The sequence below is a fragment of the Notolepis coatsorum genome (genome assembly GCF_963971535.1).
Source record: "Notolepis coatsorum genome assembly, chromosome: 11".
NCBI classification, from domain to species: Eukaryota; Metazoa; Chordata; class Actinopteri; order Aulopiformes; family Paralepididae; genus Notolepis; species Notolepis coatsorum.
The window spans coordinates 40,701,535-40,721,375 of NC_140175.1; the positions used below are offsets into that span (position 1 = coordinate 40,701,535).

The 19,841-nt window shown below is 42.5% G+C and overlaps 1 protein-coding gene across 1 annotated transcript in view; it reads right to left on the minus strand.

Annotated features, from left to right (window-relative positions):
* Positions 1-17,989, minus strand: part of ermp1 (endoplasmic reticulum metallopeptidase 1) — a 96,455-nt gene extending 78,466 nt beyond the window's left edge. The window contains exons 1-3 of the mRNA XM_084324333.1: positions 17,709-17,989; positions 12,737-13,041; positions 181-308 (exon numbers count right to left, since the gene is read on the minus strand). Of these exons, the coding sequence (XP_084180459.1) occupies positions 181-308; positions 12,737-13,041; positions 17,709-17,983 (708 nt within the window). The 5' untranslated portion in view covers positions 17,984-17,989. The remainder of the gene's footprint in view (positions 1-180; positions 309-12,736; positions 13,042-17,708) is intronic.
* Between the last annotated feature and the right edge of the window lie 1,852 nt (positions 17,990-19,841).

Below are 19,841 nucleotides of genomic sequence, written 5' to 3' on the forward strand. Positions count from 1 at the left end.
GGTTCTAATAGGCACATCAGGGAAGGTAGTTGTAATCGATCTAATATAGTGTGTGTGTGTAACCTTTCTGAATGACAATACTACTTGTGTCTCTAATCTTTCTGAATGACAATACTACTTGTGTGTAATCTTTCTGAATGACAATACTACTTGTGTGTGTATCTTAAACCGTCACCTCACCTGTAGTACATTCTCCTCTGCCCCGTTAAAGAGGAAGACCACTCCATGACGAAGAGGAATGGACAGGTTGGCCAGAGAGTGGAGCACCTCCAGCATCACTGCACAGCTCACTGCATCGTCACTGGCACCTGGAGAGAGAGGGAAGCAGTGCAATGATTCAATCCCGGGGATTATGGAGGTCAAGATTCAATGGCGGCATCATAAAAAGGTTGTACCAGCGTTGGTTTCAATTTGATTCAGATCATTTTTGGGATAACATTGTTTCAGTAATGTACAAAAATATTATGTACAAACTTTGATTATCATAGAAATTAGTTTTATTGGCGGCTAGGTGGTGTAGTGGGCAAGGCACTCGCCACCAGTGTGGAGACGCTAGGATTCGCGTGTTCGAATCCAGCTCTCCACATTGTTTTCAGTTTAGCTGGTCGTCCGCAGTAATACACATTGGCCGTATTACAGGGAGGGAAAACTGAAGGGTGGGGATCGAACGTTGTGAACAAGCGACTCCTACAAGTCGGTTGGTGCGCCTGCGCAGTAGAATCAGGAAGTGTCGGGGGCAGCGTGAGCCTCCCACGCGTTACTCCTCGACACTGAGAGATCGAGCTGCGCAGGTGAAAAGATGCGACTGCTGTTACCTCAAGTACCGGAGGGGACTTGTGCTATGTATGACTTAGTCCACATTGCAGCCGGCTTGTGGGAGGCAAGAAACAGCGTTCGTGACAGGGGAGGGTTGAATTGGATGATACGAAATTGGGATGGGAGAAAATATAGAAAAATGGGAGAAAAAGTGGATCAAAAAAAAAGAAATTAGTTTTATTTATACAGATCATATCGACATATCGGTTATTGGTATCGGTCAACATTTTCATAGCTGTGCATCCCAATTCTAAAGTGTAGGCCTAATACTGGTAGGTAGACTGTATGAGTGTGAAATTAGTTTATAAATAATTAAATAGAATGCGTACAATAATTTACTTAATATATATTTGATCAATTCACACTACACATCAATGCATTTGGCCTTTTTTTCCCCACGTTACTATTTGACACCCTTAAAGGAAAACTCCAACATTTTGGGAAATTAGCTTATTTGCCATCTACCCTGGAGTTAGACAAAAAGATACATATACCTTTTTCTTCTCTGTGCATGCAGTAGGAGTAGGAAGACGTTGGGAACTAGGCTAATGGAGGAACCTACTTCCAGTGACTGACGCTAAGCTAGGCTAACGGTGCGCATCTTCCTACTCCTACTGCATGCACAGAGAAGAAAAAGGGTATGTATCTTCTTGTCTAACTCCAGGGTAGATGCCAAATAAGCTAATTTCCCAAAATATTGGAGTTTTCCTTTAAACGAGGAGAACATTTGATGAGGTAGGAGCTGCCTAACTAATTAATGTCAATGAGATCTGCATTAGTCTGCATAAGACCACAGAGTTTTCGTGACCAATACATATGATACTTTTTATCAAATAATGCCCTACACCTGACAACTATGACAAAATAATTCCCTACACCTGGCGACTATGACAAAATAATGCCCTACACCTGACACCTATGACAAAATAATGCCCTACACCTGACACCTATGACAAAATAATGCCCTACACCTGCCAAAATCAACGAGACGACCCAGTTGTTGGGCCTTATTTCATCGTAGTGCACATGTGTCAATTTAAGTTATTATACTATTTGAAACATGTGGTCGCAAAAACGCAGAGCTGGTGAACAAACAATTCATTATGGACTAAAAACTTCAACTTTTGGGAAGGGTGCAATTACCACCGCGCAATCCATTCTTAGTGGATCCCACCCAAGGTATTTCAGTCCCACGGCCCGTGGAGACACAGACACCCAAACAACAAGTGGAGACCTGCCCACTGCTTTCCTGGCTAGCAGGTTCCCCGGGAGCCCCAGGCGTAACGGACTACACTTATTGTTGAAGCACAGCGTAGTCTGTGTGATGCTTTTACTGAGGAATTGGGGTAAATATATGAACACGGAAAATACACACTTAGGTGCATGTCTATAAGGGCAGGGAGCCTAATGGCATGTTGTTCCAACACTGATGTGGATGGGTATGTACACACACACATGTGCACGCACACATACATACATACGATGACCTACTGAAATTAATATGAATATGTAATAATCTAGCAATCTAGTTATTAAAGCAAGTTAAAGGAACAAGCCAACATTATGGGAAATTAGCTTACCGTCTTCTCCAGAGCCAGACAAGATAAACAAGATAGATAACAATTTCCTCTCCATAGAAAACTATCCGGCTACAAGCTAGCCTAGCTTAGCACAAATGAATGGAAGTGAATATGGATCAGCTAGCCTAGCTTAAAACTCCGGGAGAGGTGTTTTTGGCCAACAGCTAGGCTAGCTGATCTGTATCCGCTTCCTAGCTTAGCATGCAGCTGGATAACCTTCTACTTGAACGCAGAAAGAGGAAGTTGGTATCCATCTTCTTGACCAACTCACTCTGGAGAAGACAGTAAATGTTGGCATGTTCCTTTAAGGCAGGTCACCAGGGAAGTCTGTGCCAAGCCCCAACAGCTGACAAGAAAAGAGATTGACAGATGAGGTGTAGTACTTTTATTGGGGTAATGCCCTCTTTGACGGTGTCCTGAGCCAATGGCAGAGCCCCAGATAAGCAAATGCGCAGATGAGAACGCTGATAACTTCTGTGACTGAAATATTATCCATGTTAAATCTCTGTACAGCTTTGACTAGTCAATATGATCAACTAGTCTGACTAGGCAAAGACACTAGGTGACAGTCTGACTTATAAACAGCCAAGGTTGAGGAGATATGACATTTGGCCTGGACTCCAGTTCGTGTGTGAAGACATAACAAAGCCATAGACCCATTCTTTGTTATGATTCTTCTCATCTTTATCATATCTGGTATCTTATGTACATCATGTAAATTATGTATTTAATGTATGTGTCTGACCAAGACCTCTTTGTCACTTTCTGGTCAGACGCTCATGTGTCTCTGTGAGTGAGTGAGTGAGGTCATTAGGTTTGTCCCTGTTCCCTGTACACTCCCTGTATACACCAATGAGACCCTGTCTGACGTGGCAGAGTATCAGAAAACCACAACGTCTGTGGAATGGTGGAGGAATGTGACGACGATGGGAGAGACCTGCATCACTGACACCCTCCTGACCATGTGATGGAGAGGAGAGAGGGGGAACGGAGAGAATTAGAGAGAGGAGGAGGAGGAGGCGGGGAGGGAGGCATGTGATGGTGTGAGATTAGGGCCGGTCTGGAGCCGAGGAGCGCGGTTCACAGAGAATGGAAAAAGAAGAGAAATAGAGGGGAAAGAAAGAGAGAACGAAAAGTGAGACAGAGAGGGGGGAGCAAGAGAATCATGTGCTTTGGATTGGAACTGAGTCGATGGAAGGGAGAGGGTACAGAGAGAGAGAGAGAAGAGAGAGAGAGAGAGAGAGAGAGAGAGAGAGAGAGAGAGAGAGAGAGAGAGAGAGAGAGAGAGAGAGAGAGAGAGAGAGAGAGAGAGAGAGAGAGAGAGAGAGAGAGAGAGAGAGACAAGTGGAGGCCTGGGTACCATCCATGCCGTTGTCACCACCGCAAAATGTTGGGAGACAGATTGAGCTTTGTTTCCACTCACAGGGGAGTCAGCAGAAGGCTGCATTGGGTGTACTGTAACAGCTACAAGATAAAGGCCTGAATGCATCCTTTTGTGTACAATATTACTTTTGAGCTGGAAAAGGGTAAATATAATACAGATGGATATTTTCTGGGCGTACATTTTTCTCACTGTGGCTATGCAGCAGCATTGCCCATATTCCTGTACACATGCACGCGTGCACACACATTCTTCAGAGACACACCTCTTCAATAAGTTTGCCAGAAACAATGCATTTGCTCTTTTATTTTTTCACAAAGTGAAAGGACGCTATGAATTCCTGCATACCAGGAGCACAGTTATGTGTGTGTGTGTGTGTGTGTGTGTGTGTGTGTGTGTGTGTGTGTGTGTGTGTGTTTTCCTGCTTCGAATCCAGCCTGTTTACACACCTCTGGGATCAATTTCCTGGTTGGAGGAACAATATGTGTGTGTGTGTGTATAGCTGTGGGCGTGCACGGTTGCATGAACATAAAACTGCCAGGGGCTCTATACTGGGCGTGGGGCCGGACTCTCAAAACTCAAGTGAAAAATGCCCGAATTTAAAGGGGAATACCACCCATTTTAAGAATTCACATATGTATAGTATATATAATACTGTATATATTGATCTGTATGAATATATCTGCATATAGTCCTGTTTCCATACCTGTATATACTATATATATATATATATGGATCCCATAACTACTCTTATTAGTTATACCACTGGCCAGTATGACTTCTACCATAGTGTATATATACCTGTATATCACTGTACATAATAATACTATACATACATCAGATTAGAAGATGTAGTCAGTAGCTTTGTTATATATTCCATTTAATCACTTGTTACACTGTATATTGTAAATGCACTTTACTGTTACCTTGCACTCTGGTTAGATGCCAGCTTCTTTTCGTTGTGCTGTACAATGACATTTTAATCTAATCTTGTTACATCCCAATGTCTCTGCTTCCCCAGTGTTTGTTTTGTCTCCATCTTGTTTCCTCCCTTCAGTCAAAACCTGTACTCCACCATTCATCCCTACCATTCCTGCCCCTCCATTTAACCTCGTTCCCAGCTTTATCTCGAGAGATAAAGCCTGGTAAAGCACTACGGCCGAAAGTGGGAATCGGGTAGGAAGTCCCGCCCCTGAAATCACGACACGGTGCTCATGAAAATGTATTCCCCCCAGAAACAACCTCGTTATTGCCTCCCTCGACAGTACAAGCGTCTGCTTGTTGTTTGTTTCCCTGGGGACTATAAACAGATCAGGGGGTGCCCGGAAACCGGAAAGCCTGTAGCCGGTATTTCTGTATTTCCGATTAACACTTTAGGAGGCATAGCTTTACCAGCCTACCCTCCATTAGTGGACTACCTTGCAACACCTCACCGATTGGTCAGTGGGTTTCAGGATCACCACACCCTGCATAAACCTGGCTGATCATTTCACTCTCTCTCTGGCATGTGATTAGGCCTCTGTTTGTGTTTTGTGCCTGTTTAGTTACCATACCATGTGCTCAGGTTTTGCAAATGTTTGTATAACTGTTAGTGGCCATAGAGCTGGTATAATTGAATGTAACTTACTTAGTTTTACTATCCTTGTAGTTGGCAGTAGTTTTTGTTCTGCCTTTTATATATTAGTGCTGTCAATCGATTAAAATATTTAATCGCAATTAATCGCATGATTGTCCATAGTTTTAACATAGTTAAAATTAATCGCATTTAAAAATAAAAAAAATGTATCGACCTTAAACTGATCTTTTTCAAGTTCCAAGTTTTAATACTCTTATCAACATGAGTCAACAAATGCTTGCTTTATGCAGCCATTTAACACAAAAGGATGACCCTCATGCATTGCAAATTTGCATCAAATTCAAAACAGAGTGATACACATAATAACTTAAAAGAAAATAATAATTTAAAACAATGAATAAAGTGTGCATGAAATAATAGGGGAAAGAAAACGTTAGGAACTTGTTACATTCACCCACACAAGGGCTGAGTAATCACACACACCCCCTCTCTCTCACACACACTCTCCCAGCTCTCTTTCTCTCTTGACCCTTCCTCATCTCTCTCACCCCCCTCTCTCTATATATATATATCTCACACACACACACACACACACACACACACACACACACACACACTTCAGAAACAAACATAGTATCAATGAGAGCATCAATAATACACCCGAGTGAAGTCTAGTAAAAACAATTTAAAAAAATCTTTAAAGTTAATCGTGAGTTTAAAAAAAATTGTGGCGTTAATAGAATCAGGCGATAACGCGTTAATACCGCGTTAACTTTGACAGCCTTAATATATATATAATGTGTTGTGTATTATATTGATAATGTGTTCTTTTCTCATTTTCAGGAAGCACTGATTGGGTGAGCTGCCATTTCATTTGGGTATTGTTTTTGTTAGGTAATGGTTTAGGTTATTTAACACTTTGGGTGCCGGGAACCGTCTTTAGACGTCATTCCCGGCCATGCTCAAGTTGCCGGAGGACGCTTTACGTCGTCCTTATATCAATATTTCAAAAATCTGCGATCGGATTCATATGTCCCCTCCGCTGGCCTGAGATCCAGGTTCAGGAGCGCCATCTGGTGGCCGATCGGCGCAATCGCTTAAACAGGATGTGCCATAGAGGTTGTGCTAGACGTCCGTATTGCTTCCGGCCACTCGCTATAGGTTCCGGGACTCTGGCTCGTCACGCTACATAGCGATCGATTGCCAATAACTCGATAAACAACATGATTTGGACGTATATACCATTATACAGGCTGGAGATGGACCGGGTAAATCGCCATCCCATAATGATAGAATTTCTACTCTACGATGATCGCCCAACGGCGCGCGGAGACTGGGGTGAGTTTGAGCGTGTAACGTTACCGTCTTCGATACTAACTGCTATTATCAACATTTGACCCACATTAGATGATTGGTATAACGCTGCCCACGGAATTATAAACGCCCCCTCGCCCATCCGGTCAACATCAGATGACGTGTAGTAACTTCTAGAAGTACGTCTAGTTGGAATTTTTTATATCGCGCTGATTGCCATCAAACTGTATTTCATCATCAATATAATGCATTTGGGGCTATATATCACGTTCTGGAGAAAGCTGCAGAAAGAGATGAAAACATACTTATACATTAGACCATACTTTACTATGAATATGTGAATGAAAAAGTTTAACGTTGCTACACAATGAACAATACATATAGGACTTTGAATGGGCCCTAATAATGGCAATGTAGCAATAGAATTTAAAAAGTTATAGCCCTGCAAAGAAGGGGACTTTCTCCATAGACAAATAGCGCTGGCAATCTATGGTATATCATGAATTTAACCTTAGGCAGCCAAAGTGTTAATGTAATTTATTTTTACCATGCATTGGTTTGTTTTGAGAATAGTGGTGTTTGTTTGTTGTTTTGACCTTGGCTCACCCTTGAGTTACCCGTGCTTCCTTTATGTGAATAAATATAGTTTTTGTTTACAAACCTGGTCATCCTTTCTGTCAACCAATATTTATGTTACAGACCTTTTACCCTTAGACCTCAGGGGTTGTAACAAAACGAATCCAATGTTCTTCCTGTGTCCCAGGACAATTTATTCAGTATTTGTAAACACACACCACTCTCTCCTAAAGCTAAAAATCAGAGAGGAAATCTGGGGCTGCTCCATATACAATGAATGGGGCTCTGACTTTATGAGGGCATAAATGTGTGGGGTTTTCATTTAGGTTCAGACCTTCTGGCAATGTTGGAATATAAACCTCATTTGGGTAGAAGAGCTCACAAAAACATTTTATGACTTCACAAAGTCAGAACCCCATCCATTGTCTATGGAGCAACCCAGAGATTTTAGTTACATCACAGATGAGAGGATTCACTCTGATTTCTAGCTTTAGGAGAGTGTGCTTTGTGTTCACAAATTCTGACTGAACAGTCATGGAGCACAGGAAGAATATACAGTATGTGAATTCTTAAAATGGGTGGCATTTCCCTTTAAACCAGTCAACACTCAAAGCTTGGTGGCTGAAACCAAGACTTGCTGCTGCCTTATCATGAATAAACATCATAATGACTGTGCAGTCTAGATTTGTCGTGCATGACTTGGTCCAATCCCTTCATCCTTCCAAGAACCTCAACAATGGAGAGAGGGAGCCAGTCTGTGGGAAGCCTGCATTGATGCATCCGACGAGCCTGAGAGTCAGTGACTCGATCCACTTAGAATATCTAGCTATCGTGGTACACTGGTCTGGAATACTAACGCAGTACTGGACACTCACTCCACTTCTTACCACAGCGTAACCATACTGTAGGCCATGCTGCTAACACTGGTATACTTGGTGCTAAATGTATGGAGAGTGATAAGGATTGATACAGCACTGTGGATATTTATAACTTTCGAAGTCTGTTTTCTTCAGGATTCATTGCATCAAAATGGCAAGATATTTTGGAAAGTACACCAGTTTCAGGATGGCTCTCCAATGCAGCAACACCCCCCCCCCCCCTCCTCAGGGGCGATAGTTTTGATTGATTGAAAACTTTATTAACAGATTGTAGAATGGGTACAATACAGTACAGCTCAATACACACAATAGTTAAGGGGATGCAGACCAGAGAAAGACTTTAGTCTTGTTTACATCAGGGTCCCCCATTTTCAATTCATAATGAGTTGCTTCTTTATGTGGGGCGACAGTGGCTCGGGAGGTAGAGCAGTCGTCTGGCAATCCGGAGGTTCCCGGTTCGATTCCTGCTCCTCCCGGGCAGCGCGTCGATGTGTCCTTGAGCAAGACACTTGACCCCTAATTGCTCCCGATGAGCAGGTTGGCACCTTGCATGGTTGCCTCCGCCGTCGGTGTGTGAATGGGTAAAATGTGAGTAACAAATTGTAAAGCGCTTTGGATAAAAGCACTATATAAAAAAGCAGCCATTTACATTTACCATTTACGGATATGTAAACTTTGAAATGTTGTAGCCTAGCATATTAGCCAGTGAGCTGGGTCTTGGAGATGTGTCAAGTGCTCAGCATAGCGCACGGCATGTTGGTAATCTAAATATCTAAATGCTTTCAGGATACTGCCAAATATTTCTCTCCATGCTGTATTTATAGAAGTTGTTGCACCATCCAGGCTGTATAAATAGACTATGGTAGTAAGGTATAACTAATAGGAGTAGGTATGGGATATATACAGATATAGTATAGGCCTATACAGTGCACAGAGTGAGTAATATGTATACTGGTATGTAAACAGGAATATAAGCAGATATACATAAATATGTATATGCTGTCTGTATTATACAGTATTGTACATGGCTATCATACAGTGTTATAGAGGTAGAGTCAGACTATAGACTGAGGTAAGTCATTATAGGCATTGAAGGCAGTAGATTGAGTATAGGCAACAGATCAGAGCCTAGAGTGTAGTCAATGGAGTTCAGAGTTCATACGGTATGGGGGTGGGGCTGTGTCCCCGTGGTACAGAGTTCAGTCCCTGAGCCTGCAGGCTCCAAACGATATAGGCAAGGTTTCTGTTTCTGTTCATAACATCCTCCTGCTGTTCTCTTCCTCATCAGTAGGGCCACTCCCACACGGTGACTCGACAGAACGCCAACTGACATCATGACTCTTTGAAACCACTATCTGCATATTAATCAGTTGTATTGCTCCAGATTGAAGGAGAATAACGTGTTTCAGGTCCCCGTTGTCTAGACGAACACCTTACAGCCATGGCTCCGCTAGGAGGAAATGCTCTGCTTGGCTAGGCATTCCACAAAGGCTAATGTACTGTCAACTAATGTAACAAAATGTGTACAACTTCAGTACATTCATATGGAGAGCAGCAACCCATTGTTAATGCTTCCCATGGCAGTAGACAGTGTAGAGAGACAGGGTCATAGGGAACGTTTACACCACAGCAAAGTCCTGGACTGCAACCCATGCTATCTTGGAAACTGGACACGTTCTCCCACTTTTCACAACAGGTCATTTGTGATGTTTTTCATCAAAATGTTGATTTTCTTCCGTTTGGGTATTTGTCATATTCTGCTAAAACACGGTCTGATTTTCATTATCTATGCCTTATTGATCAATTCAGATCAATATAGATGATAGCTATAATAATAATAATAACTTTATTGTATAGCACCTTTCATACAGGGGGTTGCAGTGCAAAGTGCTTTACATCAGTAAGAAATAAAACATAAAATCTGTGTAAAACAAGCAGCAAGAGCAAAGCATAAAGTGGGATAAAATAATGCAGATATATTAATCAATTCATATCAGAACCTCAAGTTCCAATAGGCTTCTGTAATCTGTTACAAAACATGATAAGGTTATAGTATGCAGTGCACCCAGCAGATAGTGGGGCGTAAAGATAAAAGTAAAAATAAGTCAAATGAGCAGACATATAAAATCACAGTTTTTCACATTAGGATCTAACATCCTAACAGGCCACCTTGTTTATGGTTTGATTCACTTTTAGTATAATGTAAAAGACATGAATGATGAAATGAGCACATAAAGTGCAGACATACTATACAATCCTCGGATATATAAAATAAAGGAGAATAAAAACATAAAACATGGGGAATAAAACATAGATAAATATTGCAATGTCAATCACAGAGAAATAGTACAGTATAATAGTGTAAAGTGAGTCAAATGCTTTGGCAAAGAGATAGGTTTTAAGCTGCCTTTAAAAAATGTCTAATGTTATGCTTCCCTAATATTGTTGGGTAACGTGTTCCACAGTTTTGGGGCGTAGTTTACAAAGGCTGGTCATCTTTTTTACAATGGCCTTACACCATTGTATTAAAGCTGCAGTTGGCAATTTCAGACAAAATTAGCAAGAGTGAGTTTACCTGCCAAGCAGAAATAGAGCAAGCTCTGGATCCCTTTACAAGCACTTTTTTTAACTGATTGGTTATTGATGCAGGGAGCTGTGGTTTTTGTCCAATCAGATGTTTTTGCTCCCATGTTACCCGTTATCTGCTCTCATGTCTGCTTTTCTGCAGACATGGGAGAATTGTTTAACCCCTGTCCCTGTCTCTCTGAGTGAATATATCGATATAGACATTCCAGTGACCTTCTACCTCATACTGGACATGAGCACCACCGGTCCCATGGACCAGCTTCATATCTTCTTCTGTCTGACCTGCAGCGGTGAACCATACCTGCTCTGCCTCGTCCTATTCTGAGGCTGCGGTTACATTAAAGGCAAAACGATTTCGTTTCATTTCACTTTTCAGAACGTTGTGTATTGGCAGGCAAGTTAGACGTCGTTTGTCTCCTGTATGCACGGGAGGTATTTGTGTGTGCGCCTCGGTCGGGAGTGTGTGGAGCCCCGCTGGCCAGCACAGCTCCAACACTGGCATTTACAATACGCAGGTGCGTGGGCTCGCGCTGTCAGCACGATAAAAGGACATATAATAAAACTACTATTAAGTAAATAAACAGTGTAAAGATATATCTCTTATATATCTCTGTCACATTTAACCGTGGAAAGAGAGAGCGGGCGCGTGAAAATGTCCGGCTTTTTCAGTTTCAGTCTCACAGCACTTTGCGAGCGTCTGAAGGCTCGGGGTGTATTTCTCGCAGAACATATAAAATACAGACGGTCGGCGATTCCTTTTTCTGCTTCAGTAACTCGGGCTACATTTTGGTGTAATAAGGTTTGGACAGATGTCAAAGATATCTCCAGTTTGGCGAATCGTTCATTCATGCCGCTGTTCATCTTATTAATAGCAGATAGAATGTTTGAAAGTGACGGGTTGTCCTCCATGCGTTGCTCACTAGTACCTCCCCTGCTCACTAGCGTATTTTACATCTTGGCAATAATATTTGCGTCTTGTAGCAGCGTTCAGTGATATCATCATCTGTCATATCAAGGGCACGCGGACGTCGGTGTCTACTGTGCATGGGCGTGAACGGCTCTGTATCTGGCTTGCGCATATTACATGGCACTGTTGCCGGCGAGTTTTCAAAACGAAAACCCCCTTTGAGTGTTGCCGCTAGGAAAACGTGTTTTCCTGCCCAAACGGCGTTGCCTTTTAACTTGGACATGCAAACGAAAGAATTCAAAAATGAAACGTTGTAAGTGTAACCATGGCCTGAGTGGTTTCTCCTGCCCCCCGGGGCATATGGCCCTGTATCTGGTCTTGTATCCCATCCTGTATACATACGCATGCAGTTGTTCTTAGTTCTATTAATTACTTAATTTCACAATTTTTTGTTTGCTCGACAACCGTTGAACGCCAACCACGTATTTGGTTGGCGTTTTCCTTTTTTCCGATTTTAATATTCTATTCAATGTCACGGACCTGTATGTTGCTGAGCTTGTTCTCTGCTGGGCAGGTAAACTCTCTCTTGCTAATTTCTCACGAGGTTGCCTACTGCAGGTCACTCAAAACATGACTTGGTGGTACTCAACAGTTTTGTGGAGCCTCTTTGATATGAGGAGCCGATAAATAAAAATTATGTTTTATTAGAAAGCCTCTTTCCAACTGTGTCTATAACACAAAATGCATCCGATTAATGACTGACAATAACATCTAAGCTCTTTGACGTCATTAAGTGAGTTTCAGGGGAAATTCCAAAACAAAACTTTTCCGTGGCTGTCTTTATTGGAAGCTTAGCATTAGCTAAAAGGATCATTGAATGCATTGACGGTCAGTCTGTGTAGTGAATAGCCAACTCGTTCTTCCATCAAACTAGTCTGTTTTGACTACTTAGCGTTTTCTCTCTGATTTGGACATTAGTACACAGTCACAGACCATGTTCGAAGGTTGCTGATCCCTAGCTAGCATGGCTTTACATTACGGCCAGGGATGAGCAAGATTGAAAGGCTTGAAACAACCACAATTCTAAGCCCCCCAGGGGAAGAACATGTAGGACCATCTCACCTGGACTGTTGGCCACCGTGTCAAAGTGGCAGTTAGCCAGCATCAGGTGCTGCGCTCCACCTTTGGGCTCTAGCTTGACAGCAATGTTGGTGACGCGGTCATAGAAGCTGGTGAAGCCACCCAGGAAGTCAATGGAGAAGGATCCGGTGGGTCGCTGGACGTCTACGGTCACCCGGTGGGGACCCGCCGCACTCTCTGTCCTGACATGCTCAATCTGTTCTAGCAGGTACTCCACCGTCAGCACCTCGTTCTCCCGGCTGCCCACCGGCCGCGGACCCACGCTGGTGATGCGCTCCAGGTGCCTCCTGAGTTGAGGGGGGAGGGCAGGAAGAGAGAGAGAGACACACACACACACAGACAGACATACACACAGACAGACAGGTCCTGCTCGTTCAATCACAATGCTTTGCACAATGCACAACAGCTTTTTCATGTCCATCTGTTTGCAATTCCATGTTCCTGTCATTTTAACACCTCAGATATTGACTCAAACTATGCGAGCAAGTCCACGAAGATTCTTTGAAAAATCTTTAAAGGACACATTCTGATGACTCAGCAATCTAAACTGCAAAAAAACATGTACTGGTACTTTATCATGAGTCCAAATCAATCTAACCAATTTTCAATTTTTGTCATTGAAATAATTGGACAATGGACATGCTAACGTACCTCACAGAGCGTTTTAGGGGTCCACAGGGAAAGTTGATATGGGGGTCCCTTTCCCCTTCTCGCCACCCAACCACCCTGTGGTTCTAAACCTAACCCTTGGCTTTTACGTCAACAAATGAGACAAATGTCCCATGAATGTGATATCTCAAAGCGTAAATGCCAGATTGCTATGAAATTTACTACTCATTCATGAACCCAGGAGGAGGAAAGCTATTCCTTTTGCGTCACCATCAGGCCAAAACATTCAAATGAGCACATGTCCTGACCTGTTTGTCATAGTCACATAATTTGCTGTAAACATTCATGACCTCTAGAGCAGCGGTTCTGAACAGGGACACTGAGGCACACTAGGGTGCCTCAGAGAGCTGCCAGGGGTGCCTTGAGATCAAAATAATAATAATAATAATAATAATAATAATAATAATAATAATAATAATAATAATAATAATAATAATAATAATAATAATAATAATAATAATAATAATAATAATAATAATAATAATAATAATAATAATAATAATAATAATATAAATATTTTTTTCTTTTAATAATTTTTTTTTTAAATAGGATTACAGAAAATGATCACTAAAGTGCTATCTGTTGCAGCTGCACTGTTTTCCATGAAAATACCATATTTGGATACGTTTTTTTTTCTTCTTTTTTTTTTAATCCTCTCTTTCTCCGATTTTCTGTTTATAATATATATAAGATAATATATATTTTTAAATTACAGAAAATTATCACTAAAGTGCTATCTGTTGCAGCTGCACTGTTTTCCATAAAAATAGCATATTGGATAAGTGTGTCTCATATGCTATTTGATTTACTACTACAAGCAGTGTAATGTAAACAGTACTAAGCCATTTAGACATGAAACGCCTGTTAATAATGCATTATATAGCCTGCATATACACACAAATGTGTTTCTCGGTTTCAATGGGTAAAATAAACATTATTTTGAAAGCAAGCACTTTTGTCATCATTGTAGCAAAAAAACAGGACCGGAAAAGTCTTTATCGTATGTAGGGGTGCCCTGGAATCTTTTATTGGACACATGGGTGCCTTGGCAGCAGAAAGGTTGAGAACCCCTGCTCTAGAGGAAGACACCTATTAAGTTTGGTGACCCAAGACCTTTCCTCTAGCGCCACCACCATCAGGCCAAACTTTCCATTTTCAAATCAGCGCGTCTCCTGACTCGTTAGTCACACAGTCACAGACTTTGCTGTGAATATGTTTGATCCCTAGAGGGAGAACCCTGTTGATTTGGTGACCCTGTGACCTTTCCTATAGCTCCATATGGGTTTATAACCTGGGTCTGTTGAGACTGGCAATATCTGCAACTCTAGTTTCTGTCATCTACCCAGTAAAATGTTTTGAAAGTAATGTCAAAGTAGGGAGACATCTGTATTCTACTGATTGCATTATTCTAGTTTATTATTCATTAATTAATTGGTTTTATTTTTTACATATATTTATTTATTTTATTATTTTGTTGTGTGTTGTACTTTTCCAATTGGTGGGGGCCCTTAGGAGACAGGAGCCCATGGAACAGTACATGAATTCACTGTACTGTGGTATTGTGTCCAACACTACACTCTGCCTATTACTGTGGTATTGTGTCCAACACTACACTCTGCCTATTACTGTGGTATTGTGTCCAACACTACACTCTGCCTATTACTGTGGTATTGTGTCCAACACTACACTCTGCCTATTACTGTGGTATTGTGTCCAACACTACACTCTGCCTATTACTGTGGTATTGTGTCCAACACTACACTCTGCCTATTACTGTGGTATTGTGTCCAACACTACACTCTGCCTATTACTGTGGTATTGTGTCCAACACTACACTCTGCCTATTACTGTGGTATTGTGTCCAATACTACACTCTGCCTATTACTGTGGTATTGCAGTAATAACGCTGTCTGCCTAATTGTAGCAGTCCTCCTAACTTCAAAGTTTTATAAGTTTGGGAAGGATACCAAACAATTCAGCAAAAGCTACCATGTGAAGTGAATGAACTATACTTTTCCAAGCAGCCTAGCTAGGTCCTGTACTGACCACAATAATCCTAATTGGTGCTGTCGCCTACTAACCTACATGGTGGCTGTCCAGTCACAGAAGAGGAAAAAGCCCTTTCCTGCTTCCTCTTGACTCTTTTTCTGGACTTTTCCGCTGGGAGAGAAGGAGTCCAGCTCCAGTAGGAGAATGGATCCATCCCAGCCTACCAGGCACACTGCCACGACATCTGACACCACCACCCAGGGAAGCTGACACTACACTATAGCTTGTGTGCGTGTGTGCGCGTGCGTGTGTGTGTGGGTATTGCAGCTCGGCGCACCCACAAAGAAAGTGCCATTTGGAGACATTTCTAACACCTCGCCCATTGTAACTGCAGCCATTGATTAATTCAGCAGCCAAATGCAAGATGAGGTTTTGTTTAGCAGCATTTTGTTTAGCCCCTTACGTGACTGCGATGTGCAAGCCAGGGGCTGGCTTTTTAATTTGCAGTCACTCTCAGCTATGTAGCTACCAGGCTCGTTTGGACCACCAAGCACTGCTTCCGAGCTCGGGGTGGGTCAAAAATATATCAGATATGAATTTCAAAAGGTACCAAGCATACAATTAGGGTTTCACACAATGATTTAAACTGTTTATTAGCAACTCCGAGCTTTCACGTTTCGCAATTATGCCACAACAATGTGGAACGCCCTACCCAAAGCTGTAAAGGAATGTGAATCCCTGCCCACATTCAAAACCGCCCTTAAAGAGCACCTACGGGAGGCTGCAATTCGAAACTGGCCACCGTAAATGCCCAAAAAAAACCCCACCACCTCCTAATAGACAGTCTCCTCCCCACCGCATGTATATATTCCCTCCCCGCCGTATGTATATTCCCCTCCCACCCACCCACCCCCTCCTAATGTACAGTCCCCTCCCCATCATATGTATATACTCTGTCAGGATCTAGGGGTAACAGTACTGTATATTTGAATACCGCCTATGTCACAAATGTATCAGTACTAAATACCTATATGTCCCTATGCCATAAATGTCATGTATGTTATGTATGTCATAAATGTCTATATGAATTGAAAATGGGGGACCCTGATGGAAACAAGACAAACGTCTTTCTCAGGTCTGCATCCCCTTAACAATTGTATGTATTGAGCCGTACTGTATTGTACCCATTCTGCAATCTGTTAAATAAAGTTTTCATTCATTCATTCATTCATTCATTCATTCATTCATTCAGACCCCAGCGCGTCGCTGTGTGAAACCCTAATTGTACGCTGGGTACCTTTGAAATTCATATCTGATATATTTTTGACCCACCCCGAGCTCGGAAGCAGTGCTTGGTGGTCCAAACGAGCCTGGTAGCTACATAGCTGAGAGTGACTGCATATTAAAAAGCCAGCCCCTGGCTTGCACATCGCAGTCACGTAAGGGGCTAAATTTTGTTCAATGTCACACTCACACAGTTTCACATTGTTTATGTCCCTTGCCTTTGTTATGACATGTGGTGGACATATTTATACAGCATTCAAATGTACCGGCATACACAGGTGCAGTTTCCCCTCACGCACACACACCCCAAATAGTTATAATACATTTGGACATGCACACTCCAATAAGTTATAATGGACACATTCACACGCATACACACACACACAAACACCCCAAATAGTTCGAATACATTTGGACATGCACACTCCAAGAAGTTATAATGGACACATGCACAGGCACGCACACACACACATAGGAGGGCTGTATGGTTGTGGTTAGGTAGCTTTGGCAGTTTACAAAACATGCCCCTCTCTAGAACTTTCCTCTCCTGTGCTGTCAGTCAGGGGAAATCACCTACAACAATGACAACTGTACACACAACATGATCATAACCCGAACATTATCATAACAACATATTTCAATATGATAACAGTACAGCTCTCTTTTTTCGTATTGTTTATTATCGCTGTATTGTTTATTGTTATCATAGCTTAGTGTGCCATCCACAGTCCTCTCTCTTTCTCTGTCCCTCTAAGTCTCACTCTCTCTCTCTCACACTCACTCACACACACTGACACACACACACATACACATTACACACACCTCGAACACCTGGCTGACCTAACGCGTTAACATTGCCTTGAGGGGAGGGAATCCCGGTTTCTAGGCGGGTCTATTCACAACTAGAGGAAAGGTTAGAGCTCCCATGTAGGCAACCCGTTAGCCGACCTATGTAACGTTAGAGAAGTAAAGGCCAGTTAATAAACAAAAACATGTCAACACAAAAACTCACCTGGCCCTCACTGCGTTGAACTCGCCCGTCGACTTTCCAATGACGAGCTGCTGTAGCGACAACTGAACAAGTCCCCATAGCACAAAAATAAATACAACCACCAAGGAAACTGCGATGCCTTCTCGCAGCAGGTACAGGCTCACGTCGGGCTTCTTTTTCGGGTCACTGCTGCAGCCGTTGTTCCCGCACTGCTCGTGAGAGTCGTTGTTCCCTTGCAACACTATATTTTGCGTCCGGAATGCTTTTACTCTCCTGATAGTGGTGTCACTCTCCATCTTTGCCACAGTGGTACATCAGCAGCAGAGCGTCGCTCAGGCGTCGCTTCTCACAGAGAACACAACCGACGGATCACACCGAGGGACAAATTTTCCTCCCGTTTGGAGTAGGGTATATCTGCAGAGCCGCAAGCCCAACGTCTGGGCGGGGCTTCGGGGCTTGTACTCGGTTTGAGGCGGTACTTCGGGGCTTGTACTCGGTTTGAGGCGGGGCTTCGGGGCTTGTACTCTGTTTGACTGTGCCCCGAAGCCCCGCCCAGACGTTGGGCTTGCGGCTCTGCAGATATCCCCTATTGCCCGTTTGGTCCAATAGTACCCAGCTGCAGCTCCGGAGACCAGCGCTTACAAGCCCCGCACATACAAGCCCGCACATAGCAACCCCTCGCTTCCATTGGCTGATTTTGGTCACGTGATTTTGGGTCACGTTGCACTGCGGGATTGATTGATTGATTGATTGAAAACTTTATTAACAGATTGCCGTATGATTTGGGTCACGTTGCACTGCAGGATTGATTGATTGATTGATTGATTGATTCATTGATTCATTGATTCATTGATTGATTGATTGAAAACTTTATTAACAGATTGATTGATTGATTGAAAACTTTATTAACAGATTGCCGAATGGGTACACGTGACCACAGGCCCTGATTGATTGATTGAAAACTTTATTAACAGATTGTAGAATGGGTACACGTGACCTGACCGATTGATTGATTGATTGATTGATTGATTGAAAACTTTATTAACAGATTGCAGAATGGGTACAGTGACCGATTGATTGATTGATTGATTGATTGATTGATTGATTGATTGATTGAAAACTTTATTAACAGATTGCAGAATGCAGTACAGCTCAATACACACAATTGTTAAGGGGATGCAGACCATGCAGTACTGTTACATTTGTGACATACAGTAAATATATACAAGGGGGAGGGAACTGTACATTTATGATGAATTGAAAATGGGGGACCCTGATGTAAACAAGACGGAAGTCTTTCTCTGGTCTGCATCCCCTTAACAATTGTGTGTATTGAGCTGTACTGCAGATATATTTCAATTGCCTTACTTATTTACATAAGTATTATAGGCCTACAGCAGTATTGTACAGACAGTCTGTGTGAAGTCTGTGTGGTTCTCCAGCTGCACAAAGGCAGAGCAAGAGGCTCTACAGAGGGTGGTGATGATAAAGCCATGATAAAGACCTTCAATCAGCTGAAGGGGAATCCCTCCAAGCTGCTGTCAGCGCTACACACCTTCGGCCGCTCTGGTATCAGCCATGCATCAAAACGTGCACACGCACTCAGGCGAGTCGCTAACCGTGCTGGGCCAAGTATAGCGGCTCAACCCACCTCTGTTGCCCGTCGTAAAATGAAGCTCGGGGGTCGACGACGGCTCGCTGCGGGGAGGCCGAAGAAAAGTGTGGTGAGCACAGACCATCGCTATAGTTTCCCAACAGGAGTAAAGTCTGGAACGCACCACAGCCTGTCACAAGCAGTAGAGATGTGTCGTAGCAATCCGAAGTGACATTGACCACCAATATAGCATGTACATAAAGACCCAGTGCCTCATCCGTAGCTAATATTGCACTACCACAGGACCTAGCATGTCCTACCATGCTCTGTAAATAACTTATGTACATATACCGATATGCCCTACTCTGTTTACTTGTTTTATTGCACAATGTCGTTCTATTGGATTCTATTATATGTTATTACTATTGTATTATGCACATCTTTGCGGGCACGACCACCCGCATTTAATTTTTTTTTTTTTTTTTGATATTTTTTGCACAAATCTCTCCAATATTCAAAACATCTCTTTCCACATCACCATATGCAACTTCCAAGATTTG